General features: G+C 40.1%; 1 protein-coding gene across 5 annotated transcripts in view; it reads right to left on the reverse strand.

The window, feature by feature from the left end:
• Nucleotides 1-23: 23 nt before the first annotated feature.
• Nucleotides 24-20,655, reverse strand: part of PELI1 (pellino E3 ubiquitin protein ligase 1) — a 47,506-nt gene continuing 26,874 nt past the window's right edge. For 3 of the 5 annotated variants that reach the window (XM_068940645.1, XM_068940643.1, XM_068940646.1), the window contains 6 exons: nt 8,969-9,113; nt 7,708-7,837; nt 5,998-6,099; nt 3,834-4,031; nt 3,546-3,734; nt 24-2,526 (listed from right to left, as the gene is read on the reverse strand). In XM_068940645.1, the coding sequence (XP_068796746.1) occupies nt 1,960-2,526; nt 3,546-3,734; nt 3,834-4,031; nt 5,998-6,099; nt 7,708-7,837; nt 8,969-9,039 (1,257 nt within the window). In that variant the 5' untranslated portion in view covers nt 9,040-9,113 and the 3' untranslated portion in view covers nt 24-1,959. Of the gene's footprint in view, nt 2,527-3,545; nt 3,735-3,833; nt 4,032-5,997; nt 6,100-7,707; nt 7,838-8,968; nt 9,114-17,639; nt 17,728-19,381; nt 19,522-20,655 lie in introns of those variants that run through there. The other 2 variants (XM_009686907.2, XM_068940644.1) reach the window with 2 other exon arrangements.

Consider the following 20,655-nt stretch of genomic DNA (forward strand, 5'->3'; position numbering starts at 1 on the left):
CAAAGCAAGAGACAATCCCAGAATTTCTATTTTTGAAAAGTGTTTACTCACGTAGGTTGAATAAATTAATTTGCAAATAAAAATTAAACTACAGTATAATATAGTCTGAATAAAATGATTAGAACAACTACAATACAGGGGTTTCTTGCTGCATAAGTCTCATTACTTAATGCATATAATCTGGAAAATGTCAAAATCAGTCATATTTCTATGAAAAGGGAGTAACAGCAGTTACGTGTACATGACAGCTAACTGAACTTATAATACAGGTTTCCTGACACATGCATTTCCTGAGTGAACCAAACAATATATATAACTTTTTCTTTTTAAATGGAGAAACAATTGACAGTCAAAGTAAATAATTCATGACATCTAAGCAACACAGGTCTCTCTTTAAAGCCAAGAAGAGTTTAGAACAGCTTTGAAAAGGAAAATTGAAGCTAAGCTATAAAGTACAGAAATTTGCTACTCGTGATTATTCAGTACATATTTGAAAAAAAAAAAGGTATGAAGCTGGCTAAAAAAAGGTCAACTCAATCCTAAAAAAGATCAGGTTGTGTATTTGCCATGAAGCACGGTGGGTTAGCAGCAAAGCTGGATGTAGTGCACTGGCCTTTTCTGGTGGATACAGAAGGGAAAGGAAGGGTAGAGAAAGGGGAACAGTTCTGTGGTGCTGAGCGAGACTACCGGCGAGAGCCCACCACAGCATGTCTTTATGCAAGCTTCCCACACCGAGGTCTACAAGTCCAATTCAGTCCCAACTCGAGCTCTTCCCTGCTGGTTGTGTCAAGTTACACAGTGATGCTCAGACACAGGCAAACACACCCATTAGGTGCCAGGCTTCACCTGGGTTCCTTCTGTGGCCTAAACGAGTGTTTGCACCCGCGCTCGCGTCATACGGGCGAGCGTATGACGCCAGCGACCCCTGTGTGCCTGAGCCTGCCAGGCTGCAACGGGCCAGATGAAACGCAAAACATCCAACAGACAAGTCACCTTTCTGGCTGATTCTCAAGCTGGTCCCTGCTCCCCACACCTGTGGGCACACACATCCACCTCCTCTCCCCCCCCTCCCCCCCCCCCCAAACAGCAAGGAACAAATGAGCCTTGTCTTTCAGGTCTGCCAATGTTTACGATTGAAAAACCCCTCATAAATTTCACTAATGTTAAATAAAGAGATGTGTTAGCATGAAGGGAGAAAACAAATCCTTAATCTAGACTAAGTTGCATATTCAAAGAGTCTGGTAAATATTTTCTCATACCCAGATCTTAAGTACAGTCCTACCAAAAAGACATTTTAAAAAGTCCTTCTTAGCTACCTTCCACATAGTTAAAGCACATCTTTATGCCATCGTAACTTGCATTAGCTTTGTTTAAAAAGCATTTTAGCTATTCTAAGAACTCAGTATTTTAGATTAAAAAAGATTTTTCCACCATTTCTGTCTCATATCTGTCTCCATCCAGAACTACTCTACACATCCAATTGTTGGATGTGACACACTATGACCATGCTACTCTAAACGTTCTAGATACTTCCAATAATAAAGATAAATAGAAAAGAGTTAATATACATGTTATATTTTACAATGTTTGCATCCAAGCTGTAAACTAATGTTCTTTGAACTATTTACCCTCCATATACAAAAAGAAGGAAACAACTTTCAAACATCATGGGCATATAATTCAAAACCATTAAACTGAAGGCATTGAATTTCACTTGACAGCACTTCCTTCACCTCTTCAGAAATAGTCATTGCCTGAAGAAGCCCGAGTTCCCCCCCTTAACCCCCCCATTTTTTCAATTTCCAGACTTTTCTTGATAGAGAGGGATTTAGCTGTTGTAACAAAAACCAAAAATTCTTCATCTTAATGCAAACCAGCAAAGCCCAGAGAATACGAAAGACTTGAAAAATCAGAATCGCTTAGCTTATCAGGTTACTGCAGTCCTTGATAACACATGTGTTAGTCAAGAGGTCCTTGGAAAATGAGTCTGATGTAACCTTGCTCACCAGCCAGCTGATGTGCACAGAACGGACAGGCTGCATGAAACGTGTGAGTACCATGAGGAAGGGGAATTTGGGACCAGTATGCAGTTGTCTTTTCTGAGCACACATGTCCGCACGGGCTGAATGCATGAGTTGGAGGTCCTGCATCCACATAAAATCCCGCTTCACATCCAAGCCACAGAGGCACGTAGGGGCCAACAGAGCGGCACATGGGACACTCTCGATCCTTGCCGTCTCTCTCCTCTTTGTTTCCCCAGTTGTGATAGCCGTGGACATGGCCACAGTTCAGATACACCCACGGTTGCTTTTCATCGACAACATCTTTTCTCTTCATGCTGGGAAACGCCAAGGTGTTAAATCCTACAGGACACTGGGGTCTTGCTGCATTTATTTCTTGTCTTAGTGCCTCCAGGTGTTTGACAGTAGGAGTGCGTGAAAGGCCTTCTGCAGTGCGCCACAGCAAGGTCGCTCCACAGAGGTCTATTAAAGAGCCATCTTGGAGTTGGTTCGTTTCATTCTCAACCTTTTGAAGGACAGGGAGGGAGGGAGAAAAATAGCGAGATGTTACTCTTACAATATTAGGTGACATGAGACACTTCAATAATAAAACCTGCCTGGAAGGTCTGGACAAAAAGTACGAAGCACCTACTGATGCTGAGTGTCCTATACAACATTCCATATAAAATCCAGTGTCAGCTCCTCCCCCCATTTAAAAAAATTTTTTTAAATTCATCTTCTTAAAAAGAAAATATTTCAAGGTGCAAGCTCCTATCCAACCTTTATTCCTCCTTTCAACTCCTCCCCAATAGTGCTCCCAACTATGCTACCTGAACTGCATCAAGGAGGAATAGCACAGGGCCAGTCTTGTTTAGTCCACCATATTTCAAACTGTTTTCTTCACGCACATCTGTAAACACGCACACATAAGCCTCCTCTCCCTGAAGAGAAAAGCAGCTGCCAGCATTCCTAGGTAAATGCATCACTTATTTAAGTGTTTGTGTTGTATCTATTTTTGCTAAGAGGTCCCAGGTCATACAAGACCAATCACCTCATCTCTCAGGAATGAAGGCCCTGCTTTAAAAACAAGGGGAAAACTCAGAACGTCAGGGTGGAGATGGACACCCAGGTATAGAGGCATGTGTCAGTAAAACTATAATTGTTCTTCACTATAGATTCTGATTCTTAATTATTCTATAATAATAGGACAAATGGGAAAACTGAAAAAGCATAAACTTAAGAGGGAGAGTCGGGAAATATTCTTCCAGCACACGACCATCACTGCTTGCAGAAGAGCATACTAGACAAGCCACTCAGTGTAGGAGAGCAGTCTAGATTTGCAGTTAAGTACAAGTTCAGAGCCAAATTCTGCCAGTTATTCAGGTTGAGCAACACGGAGGAAGACACTCGCACACAAAGTCAGCGCAACTAACTGCAGAGGCAGTATATGCACAGAGTGAAGCACTTGTCTAGGCCCAAGCTACCTAGCTTACGGCTGTATCCCATTTTAAACATGCTGCCCAGACCGTTGGTTACTCCTCTTACCATTTTACCCCTCTGCTGAGCTGATCTGGTTTCACGGAGGCTGAACACATTTCCACACACAGATATCTCTCTCCATACCCCTGGCTTGGAGTCTTCAGTAAATCCATTACGGGGATGCATAACAAGAACTCCATTTGTGGTTAGTCCGTCCATCTGCCCATCTGATGTCTTCCACTTTGCAGCTTTCTCCTAAGAGAAATGACATCAATGAAAATTTCAATTTGTTTGGAGTTATGAAATAGCTGAAGACTGAACCTGCATCAACCTGGGAAAAGAAAGTTCCCTTACCCCAAGAAAGATGTTTTTTGAGGAGTCAAATCCTGCAGCATATATTCGCGCTGTAAAAGGAGGGTTCCGCTCACATATGATTCTGCAAGCAAACCTTGATATAGTGCTCTGCACGGACTGCGTATCTGAATTGCTCTGACTTCCCGGAACTGTATCTGTCACAACAAAGTCTATAGGACTCTCTGTTGACCGACCAATCTGCAAAGAGTAAAACCACAGCGTTAGAAGTTTGACTTTGGGTGAAGTAACGTTCAAATCCAAAAATTTTAACTGACCAAGAAAAAAAAAAAAAAAGGACATTCCAGTCTGAAGCATCCTCCCCTCCCAATCTAAATTTGGGGTGCTGAAGCCTAATCTGAATGGATGAGTTATTCCGCCTCCATCTGATCAAGGTTATTGTGAAGCCTGAGTACAGGCAATTGAAGGAAGGAGAAATAAAAAGAGGTAATTAAGCCAAATTCAAGAGGATTTTTCATTGAAAGTCTTCTCATCAGAAAGGTTAGACTCAGGTCAGCAGGACTGGCCGTAGCAATGCCAAGACAGCTAGAAAACAGCAGCTAGATGAAAGAAAAGTGGCGTTCGGTCACTTTGCAAGCCCAGAATATTTTGAACAATGACAGACTAGGTGGAGGCGTAGGTGTAGGAAAAGACTGCCCAGATCACGTCAGTTGCCTCTCCAGCTCCAGTGGGGCTGGAAAGCGGTTAATCCACCAGGAAACACCAGGTACAAGATGTTTGTGGCAGGGGTTTTTACATTAATGTGCACAGAACAACAGGAATACAACATCTGACTAACATCCATACAGCATCTAAGAACTGGCAGGCTGCAGAGGTGCTATGCACTCTTTCCTGGTTGTACGGAAAGGTAGGAGTTTTGCAGTCCCATACAACTCTACCAATTTTAACAGAATTGCACAGGTGCAACTGCTCATCCAGTTAGTTTATATTGTCATTTTCCTTTCAAAGCATAATGAGAAGTTTTATCCCTGTCCTAAACATCCACATAGCCAGGTTTAAAGCCCACTCATACAGGAGACCCTAAGCCCAAAGTACTTTTTGATAAAGGCTGGAGAGACTGAAACTGCATTGTCAGAATGTATTTTGCTATTATTTCTTGAGCAGGACAACCCATCAGTACACATGGTTTGCCATCGGCAATTTCTGAGCAGCATGCATGCCGCAGCATGCATGCCACGGCATGCCTGGAGAAAGAACATTTGCACAAACAATAGCTTATGCTGCGGTTAGTTTGTTGCAGCCCTTCTGCTCTGTTGTAGGTATATGCAAATGCATAGCAGCTTCCTTGAGCACATACCGACACCTCCTACCTCAGGTCCTACAACGTCGTCACAACTAAAAGCTGTGACAGCAAAATTTCTCGTCATAAATTAGCTACAACAACAAAAAAATCAAGGCTAGATCAGTTCAGGTATCAGAATGAACAACTCACGCTTCAAAAAACCAAAGACAAAACTCTTCCTTTTGAGAAAAAACAGGAAACAGTAAGAGATGAGTGTACACCACAGCTGCAAACGTGTTTGTGGTTCCTTGTCATACGTACAGAAACTGCAGCAAAGTTCTTCTGAATTGACAGCACATCAGAATGGGGTCTCCTCTCTCAACGCTTCCCAGCGCTTCAGACATATTTCTGGATTTGCTTTCAAGAGTCAGTGCCTATTTTTCATATTAGTGCCTATTTTTCATATTAGTTGTCATAAAAGCTATTTTCTAATTTCACTTTGCATTTCTACCCCACCTCCTACTCACTGATTCCAAATTCCTTCATAAGCATTTAGAACTTGGCTTCCAGCATTTAAGAGCACTGTGCACTTTATTCTTCCTTTTGCAAGAAGGGAATAGAGACAGGTTAAGTGACTTGCGTAGCAGCAATTAAAGGCAGAACCATAATCGTGTGCATTAGTCACAAAAACAACTTTCACCTCCTCTGGTTTCTCCTCTAACCAGAGGAGCCTAAAGGAGATGCATAGATATACGGTCTTATTCATGTGAGGCCTTGGGAATGAACAGAATTAAACTTCTGTGAAAAGTAAAGTGCAGAAAGTGACATATGCAAATCTTCAGGTCTGAGGGAAAAAGCCTGTTGAGAGCATATCAGAAAATAGCACAACAGAATACATTTTTATATATCATTTACTTCACATACCTGGAACATATCTGTGTTGCTGTCATGTGTATATTCAACTACTACTGTCTGGGCCCGAGACAAAGTGTAAGATATGCTGTGTTGGTCCTTGTTACTTATTGCCTGTGGAAAAAACACCAGATATTAGTGAACCCATTAACAATAACTATATTGAATACAGCAAAGTAGGCAACATAACCAGACTTTTGCTATGCTCAAGTGATGCATTAAGTCAGATGCTTGTTAGTGACACACCTGTAGTTAAAACTTCACAAAAAAACAGTCCTGCCCACTAAAGAAAGCTGCAGGATTGGTTCAGCAACAGACCAAACCAGTCTCTTTACCACATGCTGCAACAAAATACACCTAACCAAGACAGATATTAGTCACGCTTAGGATCAAAGCGATGTTGGCCTTGATACAAAAGATGAACAAAAAGCGAGCGCAAGGACTGAAACTGAATGCAGCAGCCTTCGTGGCCTTGGCCTCAACTTCTGCAACAGTAAAGGGAGGACAAAAACTTAATGGACTTCCTTCTAGAGAAGGGGTCTGAATTTATACTAAAAAAAATCAGTGATGATTAACAAGCTGTGCAGACAAAACATAACAAGCACTGCTGGAAAAACAGGGAAAAAACAGAGAAACTCAACACAGGATGCAGAAGTTGCAGCAAAGCAAAATTAAATTTCAGTTTTGTTAGGCTAGATTTTACTTCTGGAGATTTGTGCTGTACTTCATATGCAAAACCCCAATTAGTTGCTAGTAATTGAGCAAATACTATTTGATAAAGTGCTTCTAAATAGCACTTGTCACTAGGCCTGAAGAATTAGCAAAAATATTTTTTTTCCACAGATCTAAAACTGTAATTCTGTTACAGTAACTTCAGTTAGCTATGGACTGAGTATTTTATGCCATTCCCTAATTTTTAAGGATCAATAATCCTAAATGCCAAGGAATGCAGAGAGTCAAAGACCACCGCGGTATTTGTTCAAGGGCCTGATTTCAATCATGCTGAAGAGCTCTAAACAACCACTGAGCATCAAATTCCAACGATTTCAGTGAGGGTATTTCAGTAGAAACACTCCATTTCCCTGTGCCTGAATCACCACAATATAGCGAGAATTATCTTCCTGGTAACAGCTTAGTTAGAATAGTCTCAGTTTGACATGAAATACAATTTCCCCTCAAGGCTTAAGCCTTCACTTCTCTGCTTCTTGATGAGAACTGTGACTCTGATTATGAGCCACATAAAAGTGTGCAAAACCCACCTAGGCTCATCTCTGGGTAACTCCCCCACCCGTTTGGGTAGCAAGCGCATGCAGAGCTTTGGTGAGGGACCATTCCAAAGTCAGCCGCACATGAAACAAACCTAGCCCTAGAGCACAAATGGGTGAAAACAGGAAGTCTAATACATGTTTGTATCGAGTTTGGAAGAAAAATAAAACAAAGCGTTTTACATGACTAGCCTATGCCTTCAACATTCATATTTTAGAAATAAACATCCTATCTTTCTGGACACAGTAAGGACCGGGCACCAGACTTGTTTTGCCGAATGGTTTCCTCTAACCCTGAAAGGTATCAAAAACCTGGGATAAATACCAACCATTCTTTTCACAGCCAGAGGACTTGATGCTCGTCGCATCATTCCATCTCAGTGTAACAGTATTCATTCCACTAAATTCTTTAGACAGCACTAGAAGAACTACACTTCACTAGACAAGTCAAGCTTACCTTTGCTGCTTGAGGGGTACAGGCAATATGCACAGTGCTAGGTTTCACCCCGTTTGCCTTGGGCCTTTTAAATAAAGCAAACCTACTTTTTCTTCTTCCTCTATCTCCATTTGGGAGAGACCCATTGTACCTGTGAAAAGGATATTAAAAAAAGTGAAGTTTGTCTTCACATACTACTTGCCTTCTCATGAGTTGCAGGCCCACAAGAACTTCCTTCTGTTCTAAGCACAAAGCTTCCTTAATTAGTATGCTATTGAAAAATCAGATTTCCAATTACTTATACCCATTTAAATCTGAGAATTTGTAAAGACAATATGGGGACATGCCCAGAGAATTACTGCATACACACAAAGCTGGTAGGATGGGGAATGCTACCCAGATCAGTCTCAAAGCTATTGCGAGCAAGTGGAAGAGACTCAGGCCCTGAAGATGAAAGCAAGTAAGCTAATACATTTACTTGTAGCTTTATCTTAAAATCGTTTGTTCATGCCATAAATGAAAGATCCTACTCGCTAAGCCTGGTGAAGAGCTATTATTTCAGAGAATTTTGATTGAAATAAAGACCAGTGAGAAATACAGAAGCTTTCCTCTGAAATTTTAAGTTAATCCAGCAGAAAACCCTCATTTTGAGCATGTCAGCATAACCAGGCCAAGCCATCTAGAATGTTTTATTAAAATTTTCTGTTTGCACTTTGGTACTAGCATTAGCTGCTGCCATGTTTTTATAGAACTCCTTTCTTTTTAAAATTTTTGGGATGTTCTTTCTACATTATCGCATTAGCCATCTGTCTAGGCTCAACTGAAATCACTTTGGAAGTCCCTCATAAATTGGCTATCTTTGTCATGAAAGGCTTACCTGGGAAGAACGCAAGAGCTGCGAATAAACTTAAGTCTACTCAACAGTTCAGAGCCCTACCTCCATGCTCATTTTGTCACAAAAAAAGTCTGCATGGCACAGAGCAGTTCTCCAACAGACCACATTATGCCTAACACTGGTTACCACTGAAAACAGCAGCCGTCCCTCCGTTTCCTCCCTTGGCCATGCGTTCCAGCTCCCTTCCTGGCATAAGATCAGCTAACAGAAAAAGTTGATCGACTCACCATCTGCTTGCACACTCACTAGATACAAAGCAGAAGACGGGGTTCAAGTGAGAGGTAGTAGGACTGCCTCTCACAGCAACCTGCAGGTCAATTGCTTTAAGTATACCTGGACAGTCTTCCTCTTATACCTTCACTTCTCAGTTCCAAAAAAGTCACTTACCCCAATACAATCAATTCACCATATTTTACTGGTGCTTTTGATGGATGATTTTCTTGATCAGGAGAAAACATGAGCTTAGTTAATGACTTCTTCTCAAATTTCAGGTCGCTTATCAAGAGTTGTGGCACACTTTTTTCATTATTTCCTGTAAAAACAAAGGTAAAACAAAATGTAACAGAGAAGACTCAAATTATCTGCTACACAAATCTGCACACCTGTCTTTTGGTCTTCCTGACCCGATACAATAGCTGCAATTTTTACTTGCTGTTTTCTCCTATTTTGACTCTTCCTGAATTCATTAAGAATACTACATATAAACACACATGATAATTCACATGGAATTGCCTGGAACAACTACAAGAGCACAAAAAAATGCAAATACATTTAAAAATTCCAATATGGTCTCGATGAAACATCCACATTTGTTTTCGCTCATGCTAATTGTTTAGTATAAATGGTATACAGCTTAATTCTGCATGTTGGTGCAATTACCAAGAGATAGAGCCAGAGAGGGATCAGATTTAAAGAAAAAAACCACAAAACCGGTCCATTAGCTAACGGGGTAGAAGTTGTCGTGAAAGTATCTGATTCAGAGCCTTTTAAAAAAGTTCTGGATTGGCAGATTGCAGGAAGTTATATGCCAACTTGATATTGAGTCTACCATACAAGTTTGATTAAGCACAGAGACATTGCACAGTCCAGGGACTGAAGTGACGCAAACAACTCTTTGAACTAAACTTCCAGTGAGAATTCCAACTGATCTAAAAATCAAAATTTCAGTATTGGTTTGCCAGGAACTGTGCAGGGCCTTTTCTTGGTGATCCCACAAAGACAGGGCAAACGCAGAAGAGACAGAAAGCTCTTTTAATTGTAAAAATATCCCAAGTTGTTCTTCTGGATTTCTTAAAGAGAATGCTTTCTTGAAGCTCAATTTTGTCATCTTTTTGGTTTAAAGAACCATTCACACTAGAATTTTTCACAGCTCTTATTGATTCCTCATTAGTAACTTTTCCAAACACCTCTGACCTACCCAACCCATCTCTGACCTTCCCATAAAGGAAACCTACCCAACAAAGCACTCGCTCAAAAAAAGGATTAAACAGATGGCTTTCCTTTAACAGGAAAAAGAACATTCCCCTGATTCTGCCATATAAGTTGCCACACTCACACAAAAAGCTATTAAACTCTTTAATTCTGCACTTTCAGAACTGATCTTTAATATGCTGCCTTCCATTTAAATAAACAGGTTGGCCCACATGACATTTCTTGTGCCCTGTCAACTTAAACCATGACTATAATGCATATATCGCCATTTTCTCCAACTCAACTAGGCCTTAGATAGTAGCAGAAAAGATATCATACAGATTTTATCCACCCACATCTCACGTCTCAATGACAGAGAAAATGATGTGGCAGTGCTTGACAAAAGCAATCTTACCCTGCTTACATTCATTCAGAAGTTAATGCAAATATCACCTGTCCTGACCCAATCTCTACCTTCCCCCAGCCTTTCCTCCATCACAGAGGCTAGGCCCTCATTGTCTTCTGTCAACCTCTCAGTCATTTCTTATTTAGCATGGATAGGTTTGTTCCCACTTGCAATCAGCTCATGATGCTATCTGAAAATCTGGTATGGCCCTTCATGCTTTCTTGCACGCTCTCCCACATATTTGAGAGGGCTTCACACAAATACCCACAAAGACATGTAACTGTCCTCCAGACTTGCTGTGACGCCTGCAGAACACAGCTGGGATGCTAAACTGAACCCTGCATGTTTTTCCCCCCCCCCCCCTTACATTTCTCATTGTTTTCTAAAATTCCTCTCTTTCGCTCTCAAGTTTGAGTCCCAGGTACTTCATATTGCTTGAAATAGTAAATTAACTGAAGACTGCCTTTTTGTTTTGCTTATGCATAACATTATCACAATGGTATTCTGATCTACTGCTAGAGATGCAAGCACATAGTAATAAACCTCATCTGCCCAACGCTGCTGTGAAGTGGTTGTGTCCTGGTCTACATGATAGTTACACCAATATATCTCTGTTACTCAGGAGGTCATGCACATTTTTACTAAACAGTTATCCTCGTTCAAGCCTTAGTGTGTGCACCTGCCAAATGGTGGTTAAAGTGCCTTATACTGATACCACGGTCCCCACTGCTCACTCAGGAATAGCAACAACAGCACAGAAGAGTAAACGGATAGAGTTCGCTCTGAAATACTCCTAGATTGCTGGCCTATATGGCCTTTAAATTTCTACAGTGGAAAATTTAAAGCAAACTTATCAGATGAAAATTTGGTCATGAAGCTCTTACTTATGTCCATAACACATCAAAGTGGAGACAGTCCCACTGGATAAACAGAGCCCCAGGACATATACCTGTGTTCACAGACAGTTATCGCCTTGCTCTGGCCATCTGGGGTTGTCTTTGCTTCCTGGCAAGGCAACTCCCTTGGAGCACAACATTAGCAATTCCCTGAAACCACGTATGTGCCTTTGAAGACACTGCAGGGAAAGTTTTCTGACAGTGATACGAGACAATCTAGCTTTGAGTGTTTAAGGAAGCTTGGTTCTTTAACAACACCTCCTCTGTCTATAACTTTATAGAAATTATAAATATATCTTTATGTTTAAGTATTTCTACAACCAACTTTAGCATTTCTTGTTTTGCTTTGTTTTAAAAATCTTCTTGCAAGTATGTAATATCAAAACTAGAAAATAATTGCATCTACATTAAGGTGCAAATTGCTTACATATTGTCTTAAAAAAGACTCCTGATGTTTTAATCTCCTCCCCAAACGATCATCTATTTCCACTTGCATATTGATCTCCCCGGCAGCTCTCCCCCTCACTTCAGTCTTCTCCACATACAACTAATTTCATCTTAGCCATTGCATTTCACATGCAATGCTTCCCATTTCTTTTGCTAATGTAGACAATGGTTGTCCTTTGACTTGACATCTAACAACTGAGAAGAAAAGCAGCTATGATATCTATAGTACTACCCATTACAAAATGGCATAAGACCAGTAAATGCCATCAGAGTAACAAAAAAAAAAAAAATTGAACGACATCCACCATACCTTATGGTGTTTGAAAAAGAACTAATCAACTCACTTCAAGCAGGTAGCAAGACAAGCATTAAAAAAAGAACTTTAATCTTTGCCATTAGTACAAAAAAGGTATGTCATAACCTCCCCTCTGTTCACCTAGGGGATAAATTTCATGAAAGATAAAGCTAAAAAGATAAAACTCCAATTCACAGAGTCAGCTTCTAAGTCTCATTAAGAGTAATTACACACAAACAACTATAGGGCACTCCTTTAATGAATTACCTGAACAGGCAGTCAGTAACCTCTTCTTGAGGAGCATGACTGAGCAGAAACCAAAAAAGGAGCCAAGAGATTCATGTGACAGACTTCAGTAGTGAAAATAGTTAACTAGAAAAATCTTAATTCAAGAAAAAGTGTCTAACTTCTAATGCTCAGCTGCTCTGCAATACATTTTTTTGTTTCACAATTAAAGAAATCTAGCCAACTTTATTTTGGGCCAGCATAAACAATGGAAATTCACTTGTTATTTTACCCAGTGAAGGTTCAAGAGTACGAAATCTCGAGCTGTCACGAGCAGAACAACATGCTTCATCCTCGAAAGCATGCCTTGAACATTTGAACTTCATTTTTTTACATGCCTCAGAACCTTTGAGCTGCACACACTCACCAACAGTAAAAACTCATAATTTGAACTTAAATATATACAAAATTCAGAGCCCCTAAAAAAAATTCTGTGCAACATATAAGCTACTTCTTACACATGTATGATCTGCTTGATGTATTATACCCAAAAGGAAGACTCACTTTGTTCTCAGAAATAACAAATATTCATCATATTGTTCCAATGATGTTCCAAAGACTAGTCCAACTGAAATGTGATGCTGGTGAATGAAAACCAAATGTTCTTCCACGGGAGAGGAGTCTAAACAAGCCATGGGATAACATCCCCACTCCTAAACTGGAAAACGCTTACGAGCCTTTTAAAGTTGGATTAAAAAAAAAAAAAAAAAAAGAATTTACAAGAGGAACTCCTCTTGAGATGACAGGAAAGAGGCACTAAATTACATAATGGGTCTTCTCCTGTTGGTATAGAAAAACCTGTCCACGTAGTACGTTTCTGTTCTTAGAATACAGAAAGCTTCTTAAGAGAGTTTGGAAAGGCTAATCAAGTAAGCCACAAGACAGAACCTGGCACTGCAGTGCCAGCAGGCAACTAAGCAACTGACTGCTTGAACAAAACAGCGCAAGTTAGCTTTTTGTCATGACCATTAATTTCGTAGCAGCATCTCAGGCCATAGCTGAATTAGGCTTCATTGAAGTAGGCTCTGAACAACACAGACTGCTCTGAAACTCCCCTTCAAGGCTCTTTTCACTACTGATGAGGAATAAGGTGCTAATTACAGGATCCCAGCCTTGTCCTACATTCTTCCAAAATCATAGAACTTATTACAACACACAAAAAGTTTACCTCAAGATCTCTGCTTCTGCTACAGAAAAGAGACCAAAGCATAAAAAACCTTATCTGTGCAGAGTCCTGCACTATAGAAGGGAACAGCTTTGGGGAGTAAAGCAACTTGCATTCAGAGAATAGTTTCTGAAAGCCATGACTGGATTTGGTAAAGGTGCTGTTCAGGGAGCACAACCGCCTGCAGTTAACACAAAACCTATGATGGGTACTAATTAGCATCCTTCAATCACAGAATAGGAAGCTGGAATAAGAAAAGAAGATAAACAAGTAATACCTTTTTACTCTGAAAACCAGTTCCTTTGGAGTCAAGAGAAAAAAAATCATGGAAGGTAACTTGCACAGTACTGTCATGTGTAACTGAGGGAATGGAAATAGATGACATCTAAACTGAAAAAAGGATTTTAAATTCATTTAGGAAGGGCAACACAAGTTTCTTACAAGTTTCTTTCTTCTTCTTAGTCTCTAGAGTCACAAAAGGCAAGGAGTGCTACAGCAGAAAACAAGCTACATTTCTTATTACCTTTAAGTAGTAGAAGGAACAGCCATGTATATCATTGCCATCTCTCCTGTCACATTTGAGAACTAGTCTCTGGATCTGGAGGCACTATTTTCTGGGGAGACCTAGCAAACCATGCGTTGTTACAGGACGTAACAATGAAGGGACTAATACTCCTTGAGCACTGCAGATCTGACATGCCTTTAGTTACTTAGTGATTTAAGTTAGGTCAAGTCTAGCTGAACATCAGCATCTGACCTATTTGTCTTCATTCACTACCTGAAGTTTTAAGTCTTGGGTATATGAAAACAATGTTTGCATGCTTCAGAGCAGATACAGGTGAAGCTTAACGGTCTGTGCATTTTTGCCGAATATGCCATTTTCAGTGGGGGACCCAGAGATACATTAAGCTTTCGTTGTTTTTGAACCATGAGCTTGAGCTTACCATTCATTCTCAATCACTCAACTGTCTTTTCTGATCATGAGACAACATTTATGATTAATCTCTAGTGGCTACTATGGAGCGTCTTTAGATCTTGTTTGCATTAGGGCACAGCACCTTGTGGAATTAATAAGTTAGCTATTTAGTAGACTAAGTGCAGCTTTCAGAAATGCAACTAGAATAGCAGTAACTTAATGGTTAAAATGGTGCAGGGGGAGGGGAAACCTTAAATTCAATGAGCTCAAGCAGAGATTCATTAAACACTCTGCTGTGAGCTAAAAATACTAGAATAAAAGTCTCTTTGTAATAAATTACCATCATTTTCTAAACACAGAGCCAGCATTATAGGCTGTTAGCAACTGTAGCTAGTGCCAGACTAGCCCTTTTCTAAAATACTGCATTAAAAAACACTTCCACAGTATAAAAAGAAGTCCTCTGTCAATGGGTAAATTAAAATAAAAATATGCTGATTCAAATGCAAAAATGTACATTTTTCCATTTTTATAATGTTATCTTCTGTATATTCTATATCTGCATACTCTAGGGTTTGGAGTTTTTTTTTTTTGGTTTACAGAAATAAAGCATAAGACGGCTTCTCTACTTTTTTCCTAAGTACAATTTGCTATTTGTAGACCTCTGTTTTACAACCCTTGCAGTTTTCATATCCAGCTCCTTCACTTAGTAATTCTGTATTAAGTCAGGAGGGTACAGACAAAAGAGACCCCGACTCTCGCTCGAGGTCTGCAGTAAGGGGACAAGAGGCAACAGACAAGCTGCAACACGATTAGCTATTAGGAAAACAAAATTCAAAGAGGCTGTGGGATCTCTCTCCTTGGAGATATTCAAACCTTGCCTGCACACGGCCCTAAACAACTTGATTTAGGGTGGCCGGCCAGGCTTTCAGTGCAGGGCTAGACCAGAAGACCTCCCAACCTAAATTATTCTAAGACTATAATTCATTTTAGGAAACTCAAGACATTTTTAAGAAGCAAACCCAAACACGACTGAATTGTGAAATATGCATCTTATGTGCACTTTTGGTCAGCTAGAGACAAATTAAGAGGAACTCCATTAATGTCAAGGAACCAAAATCTTACCCCTCTCCTCCACAATTTGCTCATTATAAATTAAAGCTGTATTTGGATGTAAAACCCTAAAGCATTCTTTGAACTACAAAGAATTCACATTCAGTAGCGCTATTACCTGACTAAACACAACTAGGACCCAAGTTTGACAGTCTCCATCCACACACTTAAGCTCCTTAGCGATCCAACCAATTTTGGCTAGGCATTCTTCTAACTGCAAGATCAGAAACCAAACTTTCCTTAATGCATGCGCAGTATTTCAGTGTTGCATTTTCTCTTCTATGGCTATATCTTGTCTCTTCAAAGAGAAGATTTGAATTTCCTGATTTAAAGGACTGGAACTTCAAAGCTAAGGTAACCATGAGAGACAAAGCAGCCTCGAGGAATACTCGTCCCTCAAGTTGAAAATATTTGCAAGTCTAGAAGAAGGAAGAGGCAATAAGCAGTCAGAGAGAAGTAAAAAAAACCAGCCATTCCCAACAGACTGCCTTCTGGCTTGATAAGAAGTCCCTCAAGTCCAAGCTGCCAGATTTGACAAACACAGTCAGAAAGTACGAGTACAGGAGTTTACAGCACTAGACGTATTTCAAATAACTCGATTGTGCTAGCACTTTCTAGCAGGCAGACCACCATGTATGAACCACTTACGAAGAGATATTCTTCCTCAATCCTGAAGCATCAGTATCTTTGTAGGATGCCACACTTCAGAGCGACTGTTTTATACATAGATTTGCTCATTTCTCATATTAATGCCACTCCATTGATACTGATAACGTTACTGCTGATCTACACTGATGCGAGCGAACACAGCTCCTTACATCACTATGTTTTTGAAGGCACAGACAAAAATTTGGAAATCACTTCCTTACTATATGATGCTTAAAATAGCCATTGGAAAGTTATTCTTCAATAACAGACTGTTTTTCCTAGGTTTCTTTTCACCTGAGTAGCGGAGCATATGAACATATAATACTCTTCTGTGATTTATCAGCCATGGTTCTCACGCTTCTCAGTTTCCAGTTAAAAATAAACAGTTCATGTTCCTTCATAGATATACCTGGAGCTTTAGGCTCTGCAGGTTTTATATACCACTTGTGAGATCAGGCAGATCCTATCTATAGCTTGCACCCTTCACTGCAGATATATAGGAAAGGTGTAATGATGCAGCTGTTAAGTATTCAGATTGCACTCTTGCTTCACACCAGTAGAGCTAGGTTACCTTCCTAAGGAAGGATAATTTATTCCCCCCCCCGTCTAGAAAAAAGAGGTTTGTTTGTTTGTTTTTTTTTTTTTAGCAAAACAGAAAGAAAATAAAAACTAAAAACACAGAATAAGCCTTGGAGCATGGCATGGCAGGTCAGCCTAGCCTTTGGACTTTGTATGGATTATTCTTTCCTTAGTCTGTAACCATTCACCTTTTCTTTAACATCTAAATAAGCTTTGTCATCCACTATATACAAACAAGTTCCATTTTATTTTCAATGCTTTCACATATCTTTAAACCGGGGAAAAAAACACCACTACCAAAACACCAAAATCCCACATACAAGGCCAGACTCTGTAATGGGCAAACAGTCTTTCCTGCACAGGATATCAAACATAAAACAATGCAAGCAAAACTATCTGCTTCTATGCCTTGAGAACATCTGCAAAATCCCTAACAGAGGGGAAACAAAATAAAGCATCTTTATACCAAGGACATTTACCACTAGTAGGCCAGCATTCTTGAGAACACGGCATGCAAGAGTCATAGCATGAGAAAGGCACTTTGCATGTGGGCTGTTTCAAAAGCACATAACTTGATGCACAAGAGCAAAGCTACTGCTGCTTTGCGCTGAGACTTCAGCTAGCTTTCTCCAGTCTAAGAAACCACGCTTTGAGTTGGGCTGGCATTCAGTGTTCCACTTCAAGTTTCGTTTCATCCACACAAAACGAATCGGAACAGTCCTCAGCAGTTTTACGAAACTCAGGAACCGTGCCGTGAAGATAGACATCTTTGTCCAATGAACAGGGCAAACCTTTCAGAACAAGACTTCTATTATAGGCTCATATATGAAAATCTGTACCTGCTGACAGCACTCAAAAATACCATTCCTTCCCACAAGATGGAAAATTTATCTTAAAGTACCTGGGCCAGATTCCATTCAGAGTGCTGCAAACTTCAGTAGTGTCATTCTCAATTGCCATCGATGAGATCGGAAGGTGGCCAAGCACATTAAAACTAAAGGGAAGCAGTTAGATAATAGATAATGATCCATTCTAGCAGATTGACAAAAATCAATTCTGAAAATATTCTCTTGAAAAAATCCAGCATTTTTTTCAGTTATGAAAAGTAACAGCTGATCCTCCCCTGAGGAAACCACGATATCCTCCCCCAGATTATAAATGATGTAATTCAGACTGTGTGTGGGAAGCTGAAAACATTTGTCTTTTAGCACAAGGTGGCTATTTTAAAGCTGTCACTGCACTATTATCTATAACCTTAATTAGCCGAGGGGGGGGGGGGGGGGGAACCTCTTCACCAGTTACAAACTGCTACATTTGCACGCAGTTTACATCTCCTTACCACCTATGCCCACCAAGTCAGCTTTCAGATAGACCTACGACAAAATATAACCTCACACAACACAAAGCTTATCAGTTGGCTACTTCTGCAGCACCAGGGCCAAATAAAAGCTATGCTTGTTGAATCAGCCGAGCTAACAGTCTTGTGAAAGCTATTCACATGAGTTACTTCGGAAGCTTAATTTGCAGCTTTCTACACAAGTTTTTGGTTACACTTGCACCTTGACTGTTGCTTCACACAAAGCTAGGTTTTATTTCTTACTCAGTTTTTCAGATAAAGATTATTTATATATGCTATAACTACAAAGCCATAAAATGACATGAAGAGGCATGCTGATAGGACAATGCTATGTGTTCATTAACCATAACACTACCTAACCACATCCTTATAGAGTCCATTACAAAAGCAGCAGTAGGAAAGCTAAAAACTTTGTATATTTGTACAAAGTGGCAGAAATAAGGACTAATTTTCCCGACATAGAGAACTTTGCAATCAGAGTCCTTTAACAATATTATGGTCCTTACTGCCTTCAGATAAATTATGCAATGTTATCTTCAAAATAAGCAGTCTCTCCTTTCATTGCAAGTCAGTGACAGGAGCACAACTTCCATATACAGATTGATTAGGAGTTCATGCCAAAATATAGACACTATTTTTAAAAGGGCAATTTAGCAAATAAATGGAGCTTTTTATGCTTTGATGACTAAGCACAGGGAGTACCCAGGGTGTATGATGCACCTGAACTGGAATATATAGCAAAGAACCCCATACTTGCACAAAATCACAAGTTCTACAAACCCGAATGTCGCCGTTTCGTTTTTTCTGCGCCTCTGACTGTCCCGACAAGACAGTTTATGTACCAGATTACTGTCTACTCAATAGATGTTATCACAGTAATGTACTCTGTGAACAGGCTTTTTATATCATATTGAAAAAAAAAAAACAGTTGAATTCAACTCATTCTTAGTCTAGAGAGCACAAATATTTAACATCTTTGTGAAAAATTCCCCTTGGTATGATTTCATTAGACAGAGTTGACAGTTTCAGAGCATCTTGTTCTGCACCCTAAAAACAAGAAGCAACTGACACTCGTAACAAAATACAAAGCATTTGGTATAAGCAGCACTTTGAATTCCTCTTCCCAGTTTTAGTCAGGCAGCCTGCAACATACTGCCTGTTCTCAGGTTTCACTTTGAAAGTATCTTTCAACTTCTCACTGAAAAAATACTGCAATGGAAGAGGCTTTTATAAAGAAGACTGAAGCACTACATTAGAATAGAAAAAAGATGGCATACAGCACTTACCAGTATCTTTTTGTGCTTTCAATACTTCTACACAGTAGAGAAGAAAAAACCTTTGGTCTTGCTTAAAAACGCATGAAATCCACTAACTCCTTTAAAACCCAGCAACTGCCAGACTGAGCGCCTCTGCTCTAGTGTGCTTTTACTTAAGCAGTTGGTAACGCAGCCTGACTAAACAGGGGCTGGCTCTGCCTTACGTAAGCTAGGTAAACACCACCACACTACACACCATTGGCGGAAGTCAGAGCTTGCATCCTGCTTACCATCCCATAAATTCATCAATCTTGGGCCCCAAAAAGGAAAAAAGGAAGCAGAGGGTGTGTTGAAAACTGTATTCCACAGCCCAATTCCCCAGCAGTTCTTTGGATTAGATTTGCAGAGAAATACTGTTCTATTTCCTTCTCAATTTGTCTTACATAACTGTACCCATGCATGCTATACTTTTTTTTTTTTAATTATCGCTGATTAGCACAGCTAGTTTTCCTCACCTCCCACACAAAAAGCGATTTCTTAATACAGAAGGAATTAAAACAGCAGAAACTTCAGGCATTGCTAGCCCTATTTTACTAACACTATAGAATTTGACACGCTCAAAACACCCACAGATGCCACCTGTGTATAGCTACTTTCAGACACTGGACTCCCACGGCCATTGATTCTGTAACTCTTCATTCCCATAGGATGCACACAAAGACAGACAAATCTGCACGTGCCAGGTCAGATTCTGAGCTCATCTTGTTCCACTAAAACTGAAATCACTGAACCAAGCCAGTGGGTTAGATCACTTAAATGCCTGAGCCATAAAAGTGATCAAAACACCACATCTTCTGAGTTACAGCCTGATATAATTGATCTTACAAACGCTCTCAGGCTGCAGCAATTAAGTTGCAGTGCAGTAGTCTAACCTTTTCATCAAGTTTTACATCACATCTGTAGTGGGCCAAGGAGGCACACAGTTACTCTGGCTCCAATGAGGTATACTCGGTTATGTCACATCACAGCCTAAGTTCTACAGCTGATGGCATTGCTGCCACTTCTGCTGCCCTTTCCTAGGCAGGAAGTACAGCAGTTATATTCCTACAAGCTATGGCTCAACATCTCAATTTTGCAAGTGCAACTGCACAGATAGATAGGTTTTCTTGATCTAGTTCACAGTGAAGGTGTCCACGTTTTTAAAAGTTGGTTTATCTGCTCGGGTATTTTTCAGCTGGATCTGTTTCCCAGTTCAGTTCACAGCATGGCTATGCAAACAGTTGTACCAGCCGAACATAAGGAGG

This window comes from Struthio camelus, chromosome 3 (assembly GCF_040807025.1).
Source record: "Struthio camelus isolate bStrCam1 chromosome 3, bStrCam1.hap1, whole genome shotgun sequence".
NCBI classification, from domain to species: Eukaryota; Metazoa; Chordata; class Aves; order Struthioniformes; family Struthionidae; genus Struthio; species Struthio camelus.